The sequence below is a fragment of the Chrysochloris asiatica genome, unplaced genomic scaffold (assembly GCF_000296735.1).
Source record: "Chrysochloris asiatica unplaced genomic scaffold, ChrAsi1.0 scaffold00016, whole genome shotgun sequence".
NCBI classification, from domain to species: domain Eukaryota; kingdom Metazoa; phylum Chordata; class Mammalia; order Afrosoricida; family Chrysochloridae; genus Chrysochloris; species Chrysochloris asiatica.
The window spans coordinates 4,585,471-4,606,299 of record NW_006408534.1 but is presented as its reverse complement, the minus strand read 5'-3'; the positions used below and the strand labels follow the sequence as shown (position 1 = coordinate 4,606,299).

At 37.6% G+C, this 20,829-nt stretch overlaps 1 protein-coding gene across 1 annotated transcript in view; it reads left to right on the top strand.

Moving 5' to 3' along the window:
* The window catches only part of SLC30A6 (solute carrier family 30 (zinc transporter), member 6), an 87,866-nt gene that overhangs the window by 41,175 nt on the left and 25,862 nt on the right, over positions 1–20,829 (top strand). The window contains exons 6-13 of the mRNA XM_006835276.1: positions 2,202–2,282; positions 2,899–2,934; positions 3,798–3,892; positions 4,645–4,693; positions 10,862–10,981; positions 13,246–13,348; positions 14,214–14,261; positions 17,830–17,898. Of these exons, the coding sequence (XP_006835339.1) occupies positions 2,202–2,282; positions 2,899–2,934; positions 3,798–3,892; positions 4,645–4,693; positions 10,862–10,981; positions 13,246–13,348; positions 14,214–14,261; positions 17,830–17,898 (601 nt within the window). The remainder of the gene's footprint in view (positions 1–2,201; positions 2,283–2,898; positions 2,935–3,797; positions 3,893–4,644; positions 4,694–10,861; positions 10,982–13,245; positions 13,349–14,213; positions 14,262–17,829; positions 17,899–20,829) is intronic.

The window sequence follows — 20,829 nt, the reverse complement described above, 5'->3', positions numbered from 1 at the left end:
ACAATTCAGGGCCAGCTGTGACCATTGTGCACTGCTGTTTGTTTTAAGTGGAAACTGTTACTTTAAATTTCAAGGACATCTGTACGCATGTGTAGTATAACCCTCTGGGGGTGGGGGTGGGTTTTCCACTTTCTCAGGCACCCCCTCTACTCACCAGGATGGAGGTGCGCACACAGCAAGGACCATTGAACAGATACAAAAAAAAAAAAAAGAATATCCACACCTTTATCTCTGCGGTTCTGTCAGGCATCTGTGGCTGCTCTGATCCTTCTCCGGCTTGGTCTCCCCTAAGATGGCAGCTCTGGGAGCTGCTGAGCATATTGAATCAGAAAACATTGGATTTCTTGTTTCTGCTACAAATTTCCCTAGCTGTAAGCCTTCCAACCTTCTAAATATTCCTTTATTTGTGATTCAGAGTTCTGGCACCATCCCCTGAGCCTGCTTGGTCTGGTATTCTGTATTGTTGCTGACGGAGCTCCTCACTGCACTTCCACCCGATCTTCCATCTTGTTCTCTCTTTCTATCTTCTTTTGATGCTTTCTGCTTTATTCAATAATTTGCCCAGAGAATCCTTCAGTAACGAATGTTGAGGCTTGAATGTTTTCTTCAGTTCTGTCAGCTTGAGAAATGCTGAATGTGTTTTTCCTTTTGGTTTTCTAGCTCCAGGTCTTCATTAGCAAGTATTTTAAGTACTCCTTGCTTCCAGTAATCAAGGTTATATCAGGCAACTTCACCTCACCATTTGTTAATGTGTCTTCCTCCAATCCTCATGCCATGTTCTTCTCCATATAATCCAGCTTCTTGGATTTTATTACTCAGCATATAGAGTGAATAAATACAGTATTGTATAAATTTATGTTAACCCAAAAATGTATTCTGAAACTGAGGTTGTTACCTTTTGCATTTCCATATACATTTACCATCAGCCTATGAATTTCCATAAATAACATTGCATCATTTACATACTGCATAAGTCTTTTTTTTTTTTTTTTAACTTACATCTTCCCATGTCAATAAATGGACATTTTTGTTTTATTTTTAATATTGCATAATGGTGAATTAATAATTCTACACTTTTTTCATTTTACAGCCAGCAGTGTAATACACATTAATTATTTTCTGGATCTCCATAGTTTTTTTCTTATAAAATATGAAGCAGTTATTTTTACCACAAGTATTGAGTGCTTTAGACCATGTGAAGTGAAAAAAACTGAGATGAATAAGACATCAGTCCCTGACCTCCATGTTACAGTCTGGAGAACTTATTTATAAATAACTATAGTAACTACAGTTATGTATGTATGGAATCCTGGATAAACACTGGATCAAAAGGTTGGTTTGAACCACAAGGTTGGCAGCTCAAACTCACCAGTCACTCATCAGAAACTATATAGGACTGCTACGAGTTGAAACTGATTCGATGACACTTAACAACAACAACAACAACAGTGTATAGATATGAGAGGCAGGCAGTATAGGAAGTGGTTAAAATCATGAACTCTGAAGCAAGAGCTCTTAGGTTTGAAAGCTGGACTCCTCTGCTTGCTAACTATCTGATGCTAGAGAGTTACTTTCCCTCCTTTTGTCTCAAATTCCTTATCTGTTGTTTTTAAAAAAGAGTAGATAAAAATAAGGATCAGAAGGTTCAGCTGAAGAAATAAAATGATATGCACTTAAACCAGTGCTTGAAATGAATTGTTAACAATTAGTATGATGTTTATTTCTAGAAAGATGAGAGCTATAGTGGGTCTTAAGAGTGTGTATCGTACAAATAGGCCCTTTTCAAAAAAATCTGATTCTTACTGTTTATTATCCTTCTAGGAACTCTGAAATTTCTTCTGACAGTGTTTGCTCAGTGTTGTTGTTTTTAAGTTCTTTGGAGTCCTTTCCGACTCATAGAGACCCTGTATAAGATTTCCAAGGAGTGCCTGGTGAGTTTGAACTGTCAATCTTGCAGTTAACAGTCTAATGTTGATCCTACAGTGCCACACCAGAACTCCTGGCTCAGAGGAGGACACATAGATTTTTTTGATGGACTGAATAAATGAATGTAAACATTTTATAGGGAAACTGGTTTATCAGTTGAAAGAAATATGCCGATCTGTTTTGGTGGACTGAATAAATGAATGTAAACATTTTCTAGGGAAACTGGTTTATCAGTTGAAAGAAGTATGCCGATCTATTTATTTTTCTGATTTCAGATTTGAAAGATTAGAAGTCCTGGCTGTATTTGCCTCCACAGTTTTGGCACAGTTGGGAGCCCTCTTTATCTTAAAAGAAAGGTACTTTCTAAATTCTGCCTGTCACACCTTTGAGAATCTGAATGAATACAGTGAGATAAATTCTTGGTTTGATTGGCTTTGCAAATTAAATGAGTGGTGTTGGATAGTGGAAGTTTGATAGGACAGTTTCTTCATGTTTAGCTCTTTGTTTTAATTACCTTCTTAAATGCTACTTAATTCATTCAGAGGTGGATATGAATGAAAAAAACAAAACAACCCAAAAGGGATTCAGTCATGTTTTATTGCTTATCACACATCTATTGAACTAGGTTTGGCAGAGAAAGATTGACAATACCGTATTTTTATGCAAATAATGCACACATGATACAGTTTTTTGCAAACTGTGCAACTCTCTTGTATGTTAGTTTCCTGTGTGCACCATGCATATTATAAGCTTGTATGTATTATGTTCGTGTGTTTTGCAAAAATCAGTACAGATTGAGGATAATTTTGGTCAACCTCATCAGGGCTAATAATCATTAGTCGATTATCATATTAAAAAGTTTTGTTAGCCTTAAGTTGGATTGTTGTGTATCTATATTTAATAAAGCTTTCTAATTTCATAAATCAGAAGACTTATTTAATAACGCATACGCTTTTTTTTTTTTTTTTTTAGTGCAGAACGCTTTTTGGAGCAGCCTGAGATACACACGTGAGATTTTATTTTTGACTTAACAGATAATTTACTATTAAGTTTGATTCCCAGTTATCAATTAGTGTATTATTAGATAATGGTTGCTTTCTTCAGTATCAGAGTTCAAAGCATGGCAATATACATTTTACTGATATTTCAAAAACAAAATCCCTAAATCCTCTAACTGTTCCTTTTCACTCTTGTCTGTTCTCAAGCTTTAGATGTTTTGATACAAGAAGCCTCTTCTCTCTTGACTTTATGTCCCCCATTATTTCCAGGCCTCAGTCAATAGCTCCCTGTAGTATTATGTAATTTAAAATTTGCCAAAATCTCTTAGTAGTCCTTATAGAAAAGCTAGAATTATCTACAACACGTTGTCGTTAAGTGCCATCGAGTCGGTTCCAACCCATAGCGACCCTGCATAGGTTTTCCATAGGGTTTCCAAGGAGTGACTGGTGAGCTTGTAGTTCAAATGGCTTTGCAGTCTGGCGCATTAACTCACAGTGCCACACCAGGACTCCAACATAGCTGCCAACTATATTGACCTTACCTATTCTGATCATTTTATTTTAGAAAGTCTGATCTGTTCAGCTTATTTTCAACTGAATACCATTACCATTTATACAGAATTTCAACAAAAATTATTTGTAAGAAAGTATTATTAATGTTGACAGTTCTTTACTGTCTTATGTGAGAAGGAACAACCACTGACAGAACATGAGCTATGGTGCTGGAAACCAAGTTCAGATTCTGATGCTACAAATACCAAATCATTAAAGTAGTCCACTTCACCGTCCCATCTCCTAGTGTCTTTGCATACAACATGAAAAATTGCACTGTGTTATTGCCAAGAAAGTTGATATTATTGTTGTTCTTTTTAGGGGAAGATTATTAGTTGGTACATTTGTGGCCCTTTCTTTCAACCTGTTTACGATGCTTTCTATTCGGAATAAACCTTTTGCTTATGTCTCTGAAGGTATGTTTTTTATTTACCATTAATAAAAAAATCCAATTAATATCTCATAAAGACAAGTTTTGTCAATGATAAAGTGTATTCTGAAGATAACAGAGAGCTAGCTTACAGGTCCTCCAGTCTCCTGGAAGTTGTTGTTATTGTTAGGTGCTGTTGAATATTTCTGTAGCACCCTGAGATAAACAGAACAAGATGCTTGAGTCTGGAGGGTGCTTATCCAGGGATGGTTACTGGCAGGTGTTTTTAGATGTACCTCAGCTCCACACCTGGCCTTTCTAGAGCGAATCAATCATTAGGATAGGCATAACCCATTTTCAGTGTACTGGCTGGGAAACTCTACAATATTGTTTGACTCGAAGTGACCCTGTATAGGTTTTCCTGGGATTTAAAAAAAAATCTTTGTGGTATCAGAAATCCTCATCTTTCTCTCAAAAAGTGGCTGGTAGGCTCAAACTCCCAACCTTGTCTAGTAATTATTCTATGGAGCCACCATGGTCCCCTGTACAGTATAAGGGGTCTTTAAAACTTTGAGTTAATAGAAACAATGACATATGATTAATTCCTTCAAGTCATCTGTATATTGTAGTTGAAACTGCTTCTGACTGTGTATCTTAAGGGCATAGAAGAAAACGATCTAGATGTGAGCCGGTAGCATGTCCTTGTATAGTGTTTACTGTCATTGCCAAACTTATTTTTAAAATAAATCTGGTGGTGGTTTATTCTTTATGAATAATTTAAGTATTTTCTTTTTAAAGCTGCTAGTACGAGTTGGCTTCAAGAGCATGTTGCAGATCTTAGTCGAAGGTAAGATATTATGGCATTTAATGATGTACATAATTTGAAAGAAATATACATGAGCTCTCTTTGCCACATCTATTTCAAGGATGAAGATGATCCCAAAAAATGTTGACACTGTTCGAAGGAACTTTCATTTGTGAAGGGCCCTGAGGAACCTTGCAGAGGGACATTAGTCATATCAACGTAGAATGTTTCCTTGAAAAGAAAAACAAAAGGCTTTAGGGTGACAAATCATGGGTAAATAGAAAGGAACTGGCTATAGTTTGCATGGTCTGTAGTCATGTACAGGACATGATCAAGGTTGTTACTGGGCTACAAGATGAGATCTAGTGCACGTTCACTTTTTCATAACTACTGTTGATCAATAGCACAGATCTCAAAAAATTTTTTTTCTTATTGTGTGTGTACACACACACACACACACACACACATACACCCTAGGCAGACGCACTACATGGACCCTCTACAACAAAGGTACCGAGAGACAAAATAAAACAGACCAGTTGAAAATTCTGGCACCCTGAATTTCAGAAGAAAGATTAGCGAGGTGGATGGAGTGTTAGCTGGGAGGAGAGGCCAAGCAGGACCTGAGAGAGAAGGAGACTGACCGATGAACAGCTGGCCAAATGTAGCTTGACCATCTTGTGAACAGCTCTGGCAGTGGAGGACGGCCTAGCAGAGCAGATTTATGTATTAAGGTGTGATTTCTTCTTTTCCCCACGATTCCCTGGTAACCAGAGAGGTGGCCAGCACCCAACCTCATTCACCACCCCCCAGCACAGACCCTAATTTCTGTGAGTTTGGAGTCGTGTGGTTGGGAGCCACACTAGCCTAAAATGGGGGCCAGCTGCACTGATTTAGTGGGCCACTTTAGCACTGGATTCAGGTGGGCTTGGCTCTAGACCTATAAAACCTACAGAGTTACCAGATCAGTATTTAACCAGTCACCCTGCCCCCAGTTTCCCTATGGTCGTAACAGACACTTAAACCAGGTCCTTCAAGGGATCCCGTGAACTACTTCCGGACTGAGAAAAGCAGAGAGCGGAACCCTACCCAGAGAAGCAGTGATGCCTGAGATGGAGGCAGAAACGATGATGTGGAGCGATGGAGCAGCTGGGGACTTTAGACCCAGAGAGGGAGAGGGGCTGTAGACTGTAGGGGGAATTGTGGGGGGCAGGCTTGCAGGGTATACCCTTTGGGTGGTTGATGATGCATGGAGGGGATTGTAGCCATGGCAGTGAAACGATATACAAAAGAACGAATGTAAAGCTAAAGTTCTCCAATAAAAACTATCACATAATTCACAATAAAACATTTAAAAAAAAACACCAAAAAACTTGCAGGTGGAAATCCAGAAGATTGATACTAAGATCTCAGAAATGGGAACTGCATTAAAAGGGCCAAGGAGTGGATGTGAGGCACTGGAAGCCTGAATTAGTGAGCTTGAAAATAAATCTTTCAATTATAGTATGGTCGAAGAACAATCAAAAAATCTGAAGAAAGTTATGAGGGACACCATGAAGAGGAACAACTTGCAGGTGATTGAAATTCCAGAGCAGAAAGAGAAACACAGAGAAAATTGTTGAAGAGCTGTAGGAAGTAAATTTCCCTAGCATCATGAAAGATGAGAAGATAAGCCTACAAGAAGCTGAATGAACCCAAAACAGAACAGATCCCAAAAGAAAATCACCAAGATATAGTACAATCAAATTCTACAAAATCAAAGAGAAGGAAAGAATCCTGAGAGCAGCTTGAGAAAAACAAAGTTACCTACAATGGAGAACCAATAAGACTTAGTTCTGATTTCTCAGTAGAAACCAAGCAGGGAAGAAGGCAATAGAATGACATATACAGCACTCTGAAAGAAAAAGATTGCCAACAGAGAATCATATATCTAGCAAAACTGTCCCTCAAGTGTGATAGAAAAATTAGGACATTTCTTGATAAACAGATAGTAATGGAATTTGTAATGATCGGACCAACTACCAAAAATGCTAAGGGGTGTTATTTAGTCTGATAACCAACAACAGCAGACAGCAACCTGAGATACATAACAACACACTCACAAATCAATCCTGATGTTGTTAAGTACCGTGGAGTTGGTTCTGACTCATAGCGACCTTGTATAACATTTCTGAGGAGTGGCTGGTGAACTTGAACTGCTGACTTTGTGGTTCAAACTGACCTTGCATTCCAGCGCATTAACTCACAGTGCTACATCAGGACTCCAGATATAGAAGTATTAAAAGTAAAACAAACCTATGAGACTGAAAATAGGGAACTAGAAACATTAATATATAACGAAGTCAAATACAAAACAAAAAGATGAAATAGTGTAGATTCAGAACTTATTTTATAAATGACAAGGAAGTTAAGTAGATATCAAAATAAAACCAACTGTCTTAATCAGGGAAATAACTAATAAATTACAGTATAACCCTCAAAGAAAAATGATATAGCTGTGCATCAAAGTAAAAAAGAGGAAAATAAGAAGGATTTAGTATCATTAACACAAAAGAAAATGAAAGAAAATGCACAGACAAAATGAACTCAACATAGAAAATTATGTGGAACAAAGAATCCAGGAGCACCACAAAAAACCCCAGAAAAATGACAACAGTCAATTCATACCTATTGATAACTACACTGAATATAAATGAATTAGATATACCAGTCAAGAAACATTAAGAGCAGAATGGATAAGAATCCTTATCCTTCAATTTGCTGTCATATACAAGAGACATATCAAAAAGATGGAGATAACCTAAATGCCCATCAACAGAAGAATGGTTAAACAAACTTTGGTACATACACACAATAGGATACTACAAAATTTCAAAGAATAATGATGAATCTGAGAAACACCTCACAACATGGTTGAACCTAGAGGACGTTATGATGTGTGAAATTAATCACAAAAAGACAAACACTATATGAGACCAATGTTGTAAGAAGTTTAAAAAACAAAACAAAAGGTTTTCTTGATAAAAACAATCTTTGATGGCTACGTGGTAGAGAAGTAGGCGGGCTGGGAAAATTATTTTTGGGCTAGAGGGTAGACACATGTTAAATTATTTTTGGGTTAGAGGGTAGGCAATATACAACAAGAGAGAGGTTAGCAGAAGAAAGATGAAGGTAGCAGGAGACACAGGGAGGAATGCAATAGTTAATGTGAGAGGTGGTAAATGCTGTTAACTGTTAGTACATGGAGGGTATTGCAACCGTGAAATGAAGCAAAGTATATAATCTGTTGAACATAAAATTGATGACCTGCTTCTGTAAACTTTCACTCAATTCACAATGAAAGGTATATATATATATGGAGCTCTGGTAGTGAGCGTAGTGGTTATGAATTAGGCTGCTAACCTCACGGTCAATGATTCGAAACTACCAGCTCTTCCATAGGAGAAAGAAGAGGCTTTCTGTTCCCGTAAACCCTGTACAGGGTCGCTGTGAGTCAGAACCGACTCCATGAGTCAGAACCGACTCCACGGCACGTAACCACCACCAATATATATATATATATATACACACACACACACATACATACATACATACATACATATACAGGTAGTCCACAGCTTACAATGTACTACAGCTATAATAAACCAGCTAGGACCGTCATTGTTTTTGGTTTTGTGCATTTTATAGTTAGTAATATGTATTAACACAACACAACTATGCACAGTGTTGCAGCATGTAATTTGCCCGTGCTATCAGTCTTATTCCAAACTGAAAAGACCGAGATTGGTATTTTATAAAAATTGTGGTAATAAAAGCAGTAGTAATGAAAACTAAAAGAGATATTCACATTACTCCTGGATCAACTTACAATGGAACCACTGGAAGGGCACCCCATCATAAGTTGGGGACTGCTTGTATAACACATTTGCCAATTTTTACATGAACATTTCAGTGACACCAGTTATATTAATATGTGCAATCATTGTCAGTACACTGTGCCAAGTTTTTCTTTACCCTTTACCATAAACAGATACGAAGTACTTCCTAAAAGAATGACTTCCCCGTTCCTCCTCCCCACTCTTGGTAACCATTAGTAAACTTTGGTTTCTATACATTTGTTGTTTCTAGATGTATCGTATAAATGGGATCACACAATATTTATCCTTTTATAACTGACTGATTTCATGCAACATAAGGTTTTCAGGGTTCTTCCATGTTGTAGTATGTATTAGGACTTCATTACTCTTTATGAGGGTTCCAATTTCTACACAAAAATCCTCACCACTGGACCAATAAACAACATTCTTATCAACAGAGAAAAGATTGAAGTTGTCAAGGACTTCATTCTTCTTGGATCAACTGTCAACACTCATGAAAGCAGCAGTCAAAAAATCAAATGACATATTGCAATAGGCAAATGTGCTGCACAACACCTTTTACAAGTGTTTAAGAGCAAAGATGTCAGCTTGAAGACTAAGGTGCGTCTGACCCAAGCCATGTATTTCAGTGACCTCATATGCATGCAAAAACTGGACAATGAATAAGGAAGACCGTAGAAGAATTGATGCGTTTGAGTTATGGTGTCGGAGGAGAATACTGCAAGTGCCATGGGCTGTCAAAAGAATCAACAGATCTGTGTTGGAAGAAGTACAGCCAGAGTGCTCTTTGGAGGCCAGGATGGCCAAACTTCATCTCTTATATTTCAGACATATTGTCAGAAGGGACCAGTCACTGGAGAAGGATATCATGTTTGGTAAGGTAGAGAATCAGAGGAAGACCCCAGTGGATGGATTGGCAATATGGCAGAATCAGTGGGCTCAAGTGTGGCAGCAATTGTGAGATTGACCCAGGATTGGGCAGTGTTTTGCTCTGTTGTACAAAGGGTCGTTATGAGTCAGTACTGACTCGATGGCACCTAACAACAACAATTCATTTTCATTAGTATCTCCAAAATTTTTTTCAATGAAAAACACATTGGTAGGATTCAGATGAGACCAGGGATTGCTTGTTCAAAATACCAATCCCAGAAAAGCTGAGTTAATTCTTAAGGGACATGACATTGGACTTATATCAGGTTGAGCTGCTTTAATTCGGCAAGGATGGCAATTAAAAACAAGGATACCACAAAAGTTTTGGATAATATCTATGTCTCTGAAAAAGGGATCCAGGTATACCTTGGAATTCAGTTCCAGACCATGGCAAGAAGGCGAACATCACAGTTAAGCAAGTCACACAATTGTTTTTTCCTAGTCCCGGTGTGGCACCGTAGGATAAACACTCAACTGCATGGTTGGTGGTTCAAACTCACCAGCCACTCCTCAGAAACCCTATACAGGGTTGCTATGAGTTGGAAATTAGTCAACAGCAGTTAACAGCAACACTGCTTATAAAAGTTATGTTTATACTATATTATAGCCATTGAAGTGTGGTAGAGCATTATGAAAAAAATTGAAATACTGTGTTGTTGTTAGGTGCCTTAAAGCTGGTTCTGACACATAGCAATCCTGTATAGGGTTTCCAAGGAGCAACTGGTGGATTTAGACTTGTGACCTTGCAATTAAGGGTCCAGGATTTATCCAACAGCAACATACCAGAACTCATTGAAAGTTGTAAGAATGAACAAAATGTGACACAGTGGTATAAAATCTGTTCCAGCATGCTGTTGGAAAAATGGTACTGATAGACTTGCTTAACACAGAATTTCCACAAACCTTCAATTTTTTAAAACAAAACAAAAAAACCGTTGTGAAGTTCAATAAAGTAAAGTACAATGAAACACAGCAAGGTTCAGCCAGTGATGAATGAGCTCTGAGAAATGTATAGCTATAGAAATAAGACTAGATGGATGATTCCTAAGACCTATTTGGTTATATTTTTAAGATGCAGTAAAATTCATCTTTTGAGGAAATTGAAAGGAATGCAGGAAAAATTTATCTATTGTGAGAACTTGAATTATTGCTAAAGTTACTACTAGACTCACAGATCAAATTATTATTATTATTATTATTATTAACAGATCTGATTCTTAATATCACTCTACTTTATCTTTCTTTTTAATAAATGATATAAGAGGTTTTTGAGTGAAAAAAGTTTACCCCCCAATTCTCTTTTCTTCCTTTAAAACTTCTATTATATAATCTTAAAATTCAATAACATTTTACAAGGTTTTCAGTAATTTTACATGACTTCTGCTTCTTTGTTTTTTTATAGCTTATGTGGAATTATTCCAGGACTTAGCAGTATCTTCCTTCCCCGAATGAATCCATTTGTTTTGATTGATCTTGCTGGAGCATTTGCTCTTTGTATTACATATATGCTAATTGAAATTAAGTAAGTACATTTTATTTCTGTTAAGTGTGATATCACTTTCTTGACGTGTCTTATAAGGGCATGGTGGGATGAGTAGTGGTTAAGCTTAATGTTTTGTTGATGATGTGTGTAACTTTGTCCTCAACTATCTTCCTCTGAAAAAGTAGGGAGTTGGCTTCAATAAGTCTCTCTTACCACAGTGCATAATATGCACACTGGGAAACCTGTCTAAATTGCCCATTGCTGACCCAAGTGAATTAGAAGAGGCATTAAGGCAGAGAACTAAGCCCCTACTTCTATTGCTGAGAAAGAGAGAGGAGAAGAGGAAGTAGGTGTGAAATAATTCTTTTTTCAAACCTTTAAGAAGATAGACTTTATAGCTGCATTCAGCTAAGCATTTTGTGACTTAACAATTCTATGGGTAACCACCATTTGAGTATTAGTTTTTACTAGAGTCTGCCCTTAATTTTAGTTTTCTTGGTTGGCATATTCTCTTGGGAGATCACATACAATTATTTGTTTTTATTTGCTAGCTCTACATGATTTCCAGATCTGTATTTTCCAAGATACAGATCTGTGTTGAATTCCCAAAAGTCCTCTTTTTCTGCCTTTTATTCATTTTTTTTTTACCACAGCCATACCTATTTTCTCCTTTCTTGTATTTCTCCTCTTAAATACTTATATTCTTAAATACATTCTTGACTCCACTCTTCCCTTCCCAAACCAACTCTAATTAGTCACCAAGTCTGACTAACCTTTCTCAATATTTATCTGTCCCCTCCTTCCTATTCTTACTGTTGTCCCTACTGAGACCTTCATCATCATTTCATTTGCCTACTAGAGTAGTCTTCCATTCTAATTCTAACTCTTTCTATCTTTAGTTATCTTCTATTTTGCCAAAGTGATCATTCAAAATAGAATATTTTCCTGTTTCAAACTCCACCAAATAATTTTTAAAAATTGTAAGTTGTTAGTCCTGTGCAATCAAGGCCCTACTAGCTTTGCCAGTATAGCTTCTGCTCCATTTACAACTAACTGCTCATGTTTATAGTTTACTGGCTAGATCAGGTTTTTCTTGCTGTTGCATATGATATTTTCACTATCTCAGATATCTTCCCCTTACTATTTTGCTAGGAACCCAGGTAGAACTCTTAACCCTAAGGTTGGCAGTTTAAACCCACCAGATGCTCTACCAGAGAAAGATGAGGCTCTCTGCTCCATGAAGACTCAGAGTCTTGGAAACCCTTGTATGAAGAGTTGAGTTGGAAGTGACTTGATGGCAGTTTATTTGGTTTCTGGTATTATCTTGCTAGCTTTATCTTTAAAGGCTCAGCTCAAATGTAATCTCTTGTTTTTATGTTTATACTTTTTAGATTATCCCTACCCTGGTAGGTTTTCCACTCATTGTTGTACATCCATATAGTAGTAACCCATAGACATTTCTGCTTTAGTACCCAAAATGTTTCCTTATGGTTTAAAAAAATAACACATTTATATATATAATTTTATTTTGTTGTTGTTGAGACAAAAAAACGGCAAAACATACACTATTTCATTCATTATGATTTTTCATGTGTATCTCTTGCTATTTCAAGGACAAGAACTATGTTTTACTCAAGTTTCTGTATTCCCAACATGTGGGGGAAAAAAATGAAGTAGACAACAGCTTGCTATTGTTGGCATTTTGTTCTGTGTTGTCAGTAGAAAGCTCAATATGAACTATGTATGAAATGTTGCACTCTGGCCACAGTGTTCCTCAGAGTTTCTGGAGACTCTTACATTGTAAAATTTGAGGAGAATTTTGGAAAATATTAATAGCAAATACTGGGAAGTTACTGTGTACAGGAAAACTGTAGAATTGTTGATAGAGTCTGTTAGTTTCTCTGCATCAGAAGTTACTAAAGATTTTATATTTCTCAATGAAGCAAATATTATATATATATTTTCTAGTTTACAAGGAGATCAACTGAAAAATACATGGTGGGGAAATGCTGTCAGTATTTTTTGCCCTCATTGCATAAGGTCACTATGAGTCTGTACCGACCCGATGGCACCTAATAACAACATCCCTTTTCACACGAATAGACATAGCATTGTTATATTTTGACTAAACTGGGTTGGGGAAAGTGTTCCTTTTTTTGTTCCATAAGACACTACCTTAACAAGTAGTGGCCAATTGTGATAAAATAGGCCTGTTGCTTTGCATGATTGATGTTCAGTTGATTGACTTGTAAGATGCCCAGTGAGGCATACAATTAAGATACAGAATCATTTTTGCCTTTTAGTAATTACTTTGCTGTAGACACCGCCTCTGCCATAGCCATTGCTCTGATGACATTTGGCACGATGTATCCCATGAGTGTGTACAGTGGAAAAGTATTACTCCAGGTAAGATTCTTCTCCACATGGGAATGCTTAATATTAGCTATGTTTTCTACCAATTTATAGAAGTGTTCATGCACTTCTATTAGATTGTGAAATGCTTGGCTACTGGCGGACATTGTTAGAAATGAAGTGAAACTTACTTACTGTCTTCCCTGGATAAATGAGCTTTCACGATTGTGTAATCTGGTTATGATTGTTATCTTATTTTCTGACACTGGATCAGTGAGACTTTCAAGTTTTCAAGCTTAAAATTTCAAATGACAAATTCAAATTAAGTTAAATGAAAATGACTTATTAAAATAATATGAACACCTATAGACAAACACTTGAATAGAAAGGTAGTTTCCCAGGGTTGTATAATCGCTATTTTTACCTTCTGTCTCAGCATCATGCCTTTTCTAAAAGATAGGGGCTATATCACCATTATCTCCAGAAGCAATATCAATAATAGTCATCTGGTACTATATCCTGTCCATAATGTTAGTTCTCTGACCATTTCTTCAAGATTTTGCGCTGGTTGGTTGGTAGGTTGATTCTTTCAGCTTTATGTAGTTTTGGAACAACTTTACTAAGAAATGAGCTTGGGGTGATTCCTTATGCTGCTAGTGCTGCTAGTTTAAAGCCCTTTCCTAAATTATGTTGTGTTATGGTGCATGAGCAAAGGTGGTGATAAAGCTCTATTATTATTGTGTGTTTTTTCAATTATTATTTTTAAATGTTTAATTATACACAGCAAAACACAAGTTGGACAGGTTCTGCATGTACAGTTCCATGCCACTGATAGAACCCAATTATTTTTGTTTTGAGACCTCTGTTGCAAAACATTTTTCCCCCCAGGTTATTTATATTTTATTTTATTTTTCCCTAGACAACACCACCTCATGTTATTGGTCAGTTGGATAAACTAATCAGAGAGGTAAGATGGAATGATAAATAAAAACATTTTAATTTGTAATTAAGGAATTGTAAGAGTGGGTATAAGTACTACTGCATTTTAGGGAATTTTATGTTCTTTATAAGACTCCTGGTATGGCGCTGTAGGATAACCACTGGACTGTGATCCACAAGATCAACAGTTCAAACCCACCAGCTGCTCCTCAGAAACCCTAGACAGGGATACTATGAGTTGGAACTGACTCAACAGCACTTAACAACAACAACATGTTCTTTATAATAACACAATAGGAGTCATACGAGGGAGTTTCAGAACGTTTGTGGGAAAATTCCATTATCTTTTCATTCTATTTTTCCATGAACTTTTTGAAACCCCCTCATGTAGCAGCAAAAATAGAAAAGTTTGATGAATTTCTTAGTTTGGAAGCCACATTCACTTGAAATCAATGTGTAAAGTGTTGATCTAAAGACTGCCCTATCAGTAATATAAATGCTGTGATTTTTGTGACTATATTCACACTGAGGGTTTCAATAAATTCTAAACCCATTTTTATATGTTGATTGTTTGACCACCTATAGACTTAACTTATTTATTTTTTGACGTTATATTGTGATATAGGTGAAATTTTACAGAGCAAATTGGTTTTTCATTGAAAAATTTGTGTGCATTTTGATTTGTGACATTGACTGCAATCCAAAAATGTAGCAGCACTCTTCCTACTTCCTCCCTGTGTTTACCATTTCCCTTTATCCTGTCCTGTCTCGTCCTGCCTTCTGAGCTTGATCCCTAAGCAAATGCTGCCCTTTTGATCTCACGTGGTTCTTTGCTCATTTACAAGTTCAAATGAAGCAGAATAGAAATAAAACAAGTCCACGAGAGCCAAAATATGACCTTGAGTATAGTTTTCCTGAGTTTAGAGACTGCCTCAAGAATTGATTTGATGCGTTGAACACTATTAAAGACCAGACGAGTTGTGGAATGACATTAAGGACGTCATACATGAAGAAAATAAAAGGTCATTAGGAAGACAAACAAGAAAGAAGAGCCCAAAATGTATTTCAGAAGAGACTTTGAAACTTGCTATAGTACATAGGGTGGCTAAAGTGAAATTATTAAATGATGAAGTCAAAGAGCTGAACAGAAAACTTCAAAGGGCAGCTTGAGAAGACTAAATAAAGTGTTATAAAGATATATATATATAGACCTGGAGTTTGAAAGCCAGAAGGGAAGAACATACTCAGCATTACTCAAGCTTAAAGAACTGAAGAAAAAATTCATACCTCAGATTACAATATTAAAGGAATCTATAGTCAATCTAATGAATGATGTTGGAAACATCAAAAGATGGAAGGAATATAGTTAGTGTACCAAAAAGAATTGGTTGAAACTCCATCATTTCAGGAGGTAGTATGCATGTGATCAAGAATCAGTGGTATTTAAGGAAGAAGTATAAGCTGCACTAAAGGCACTGGCAACAAGGGTCCAGGAATAGACATAATACCAATGGAAACATTTTAACAAACAGATGCAATGCTGGAGGTGCTCACTCATCTATACCAAGATATTTGGAAGACAGTTGCCTGGCCAACCACCTAGAAAAGATCCATATTTGTACCCATTCCAAAGAAAGGTGACCCAACAGAATATGCCAATTATTGACTGATGTGATAAATATCACACACAAGTAAAGTTTTGTTGAAGATAATTAAAAAACAATTGCATCAGTAATCAGTACATCAACAGGGTACTGCCAGAAATTCAACCTGGATTCTGAAGAGTACATAGTATAATGGTTATCATTGCTCGTGTCAAATGGATCTTGGCTAAAGGCACAGAATACCAGAAAGATGTTTACCTGTATTTTATTGACTATGCAAAGGCATTTAACTATGTAGTTCATAATGAAATCTGGGTAACATTGCAAAAAATGGGAATTCCAGAACGCTTAGTTGTCCTCATGCAGAACCTGCACATAGACCAAGATGCAGTCATTCAGACAGAACAAGGAATACTGTGTGGTTTGAAATCAGGAACAGTAGCATCTAGGTTGTATCATTTCATCATAATTATTCAATCTGTATGCTGATCAAATAATGTGAGAAGCTGGTTTATATGAAGAACATGGAATCAGAATTGGATCAAAACTGGTGTTATTGTTCACTTTAGGCTGAGTTAGTTTAGTTCTTAGCCAAAAGGGTGTGTAAGAACTGTAGTCCCTGGCTTTCACCAGTCTCTGTCAAGCTAGGAAGTCTGGTGTATTATTATGGCTTGGGTTTTGTTCCACGTTTTTACCCACTTTATCCAGGACCTCCTCTTGTGGTGCCTTCCCGAGCAGTCAGCAGTAGGTAGCTGGGAGTCATCTAGTTCTGGTGTCAGAGCTGTGGAGACTGGGGTTCACATGGTCCTTTAGTCCTTTGGACTAATTGTTTCTTTGATGTTCTTCATTCTTCTTTGTTCTTAATGGAGAGAGACCAATAGTTGCACCTCAGATGACCACTTACAATATTTTAAAACCACAGTGGCTGCTTACCAAAGTAAGATGTGTTTGTACATAATGTTATACTAACTGACCTTCATGTCCACCCCCATACCCAGATTATGGTCCTGAGCCCCCAGGCCCTGTGACTCATTCCCTTAAGGTGTTTGATCATGGTAGACTTGCTATTGTTATAAATATCCCCATGCTAACTAATTAGGGCCAGCTCTCAACTGTCAGTTTGTCACACTGTGGTTGGTAACATGTTGCTGTGATACTGGAAGCTATACCACCAGTATTTTAAAGATCAGATATCAGCAGGGACAAACCCAGTGGGCAGGTTTCAGTGGAGCTTCCAGACTAAGACAGACTAGGAAGAAAGAGAGGAAGACTATTTCTGAATGTTTAGCCATTAAAAACCGTATGTATAGCACTAAAATATTGTCAGGTATAGTGCTGGAGGATTAGCCCCTCAGGTTGGAAGGTGCTTCTGATACAACTGCGGAAGAGCTGCCTTCTCAAAGCATAGGTGACTTTGCTGACACAAATGGAGTAATGCTTTTGGGACCTTCATTTGCTAATGGGGCACAAACTTAAAATGAGGAGAAAAAACTGCAAATACCCATTAATAATTATAACATTGAATGTACAAAGTATGAATCTAGGAAAATTGGAAATTTTAAAAACTGAAATAGAATGCATAAATACTGATATCCTAGGCATTAGTGAGCAGAAATAGACTGGAATTGGCCATTTTGAATCATACAATAATTTGGTGTACTATGTCGGGAATGGCAAATTCCAGAGGAATGGCCATATAATTCATCATCAAAAAGAACATTTCAAGATCTGTCTTGAAGTACAACACCAGGTGATAGAATCCATATGCCTACAAGGAAGACCAGTTCATACCACCATTATTCAAGTAATGATCTAACAGAGGTGGTTGTAGATTTCTGTTAGCTAGTCAGTGCCCTACTACAGCGTCTGGCCATGTTTACATCTCTGGTGTGGAGCAAGTTCATAACATGGCTGTTCTGTGTTGGATCTAAAATACACGTAACTGTGATCACCTATGTCATGTGCTTGCTGTTGTTTGTTGTTTTTAATTAGGTATCTACCTTGGATGGAGTTTTGGAAGTCCGAAACGAGCATTTTTGGACCCTAGGTTTTGGCTCATTGGTATGTTTTCTACCTGTTACTTTAGGTGTAATTTATAACACAGTTTTTCATCTTTAAATCTAAAATATTATTTGTTTAAAGTATTCGTAGAGTTTTTTATCTCATTTATCTTCTGTAGAGTTTAAAATGTAGATGGACTCAGTGACCTAATTGAAATTGAGGGATTATTTTGCCTTCAAATTACAGTTAATAGTCTAAACACTAGGTTTATCCATACTTAGTGTAGTTCCTAAATAAGAGGATCATGGTATACTCTGTAAGTGGAAAAATGGCTACATTACCTGGTAAAATGGTGGTAGAAGTAACAATAGTAACATCAGAACCTGTCTAAAGTCACAAGGGGGGGAATGACGACAGCTGTCCACAGCTGGTTCCTATGAGGTGGAGATTAGACATACTTCTACTCTCCAACCTTTTTCCTAATTCTGACACCAACTGTCTCTCCCATGGTACTCTGTTCTTCTTTGTTAGCTTCAATAATTTGTTGCAATGGCCACACAGACCTCAGAGATAACGTTATTGTTGTTAGGTGCCGTTGAGTTGGTTCTGACTCATAGCAGCTCTAGGTACAATACTGCTGGGTCCTGTGACATGTTCAGAATTGTTGTTATGTTTGAGCCCATTGTTGCTGCCACTGTTGATCCATCTGGTTTAGAATCTTCCTCTTTTTCTCTGATCCCCGCTTTACCAAGCACGATGTCCTTTTCCAGAGACTGGAGCCTCCTGATAACATGTCCAAAGTATGAGAAATGAAGTCTCACCATCCTGGCTTCTAAGGGCATTCTGGCTGCACTTCTTCCAAGTCAAATTTGTTTGTTCTTTTGGCAGTCATAGAATTCCATTATTCTTCACCAACAACCACAATTCAAATGCATTGATTCTTCTACAGTCTTCCTTATTCACTATCCAGCTTTCACATGCATATGAGGTGATTGAAAATACTGTGGTTTAGGCATCTTAGTCCAAAAAATGACATCTTTGCTTGTTAATACTTTCAAGAACTCTTGTGCAGCGGATTTGCCTAATGCAGTATGCTGTTTGATTTCTTGACGGCTGCTTCCATGAGCATTGATTGTGGATCTAAACAAATTGAAGTCTTTGACAACTCTAATATATTCTTCATTTATCATGATGTTATTTATTGGTCCAGTTATTTTATTTTCTTTACATTGAAGGCTGTGGTCTTTGATCTCCAGTAAATATTTCAGTAAATAATCCTTTTTGCTTCCACCAAACAAGGTTGAGTCATCTGCATATTTCAGGTTGTTACTGAATCTTCCTCTAATCATGATGCCATGTTCTTCTTCATATAATCCACTTTATCAGATTATTTGCTCAACACACAGACTGAAACAGTATGGTAAAAGGATACAACCCTGATGCTTACCTTTCCTGATTTCAAGCCATGCAATATTCCCTTGTTCTGTTGAATGACTGCCTCTTGGTTAACCTCATTGAAAGTGAGGGCAGCTTTTGCATGAGCACAATTAAGTACTCTGAAATTCCCATTCTCCCTCATGTTCATAGGCCATACTTACAGTTAAGTGGTTTATTAAGGAACATGCTACAACTTAGGACCATGATCAGAAAACACGTAGGCAGGACTGCTCTCTCAGCTCTTTGCAGCTATGCAAGCATATACACCCCCTCTCAGCTGGGTCAGTGGTAACAGATGACAGGGCTAAGAGAAGCCTGTCTTGAGGGGGCTGAGAGGAGGACTGCACAGCTGAGTGTGTAAATGTAAAGCTGATGATCTTGCTTCACCCAATTCATATTAAAAGGTTAAAAAAAATTAGCCTGCTCTATTTGGTCATACATTTAAACAATTTACCCCTAATATGATGGCTGGAATTGCAGTTGCCTTGGCAGGGCCAGACCAAATGATTTTGTGGGTCTTATATGACCCGCAGGCTGGATGTTCCCCACCCCGGGGTTAAGTGCTAGACTGGTGGCTCTTCGGGTTCTATGAGTCTAGAGCTGAGCTTGCCTGAATCCAGGCACCAAAGTGGTACAAGTGGTCCCCTCCTCACACTGGCGTGGCTCCCAACCACATGGCTGTAAACTCGTGGAGAGTGGGGTCTGTGCTGGGATGAATGAGGGTGAGAGCTGGCCACACCTCTGGTCATCGGGAATGTTGGGGAAAAGAAAGAATCACACCTTTCCCATAACCTGTGTGAATTTGCTCTGCCAGGCCACTTTCTGTTGCCAAAGATGCTTGCAAGAGGGTCATGCTGCATTTGGCCTGCTGTTCACCAGTCTGTCTCCCTCTCTTGTGGTCCCTGAACATCTTTTCCTTCCAGAAAGCACTCACTTCTGTAGCATGTCCTCTGAAGTTCAAGGTTCCAAGATTTTCATGTGTCTTTCATTTGGTCTCCCATATCTTTGTTGTGGCATCCTGGTGTGGTGCTGTGGGTTAATGCACTAGACTGCAAGGTCGGTTTGAACCATAAGATCATTAGTTCAAACTTAACTAGCCGCTCCTTGGAAACCCTGTACAGGGTCTGTATGAGTCGGAACTGACTCAACAGCACTTAACAACAACAACAACAACCTTTGTTGTAGAAGGTCCGTATAGTGTATCTGCCTAGTCCGCCATCTTGCTGGTAGTTCCCTCTGGATTAAATCTTTGCTGTGATAAAGCCTCATGACTGTATGTTTTGTTTTTTATTTCTTGTTTATATATGTGACTAAATCTTTTGGCCTGGATATCAAAAGGATTTTTTCTTGTAAGTCCAGGAATTTTATCAGAATATATTTTGTTGTTCATGGTAGGTCAGTTATTTCAGGTACAAAGTGTGCTCTTTCAATATGTTGTTTCAAAAACAGTTAAAAAAAAAAAAAATCCAGAAGGGGGAGGGGAATGGAATAACAAAGCGGACGGGAAAACAGTTAGGCAGGTTTGCATGGGCTAAGTGGGACAGAGGTAAATAA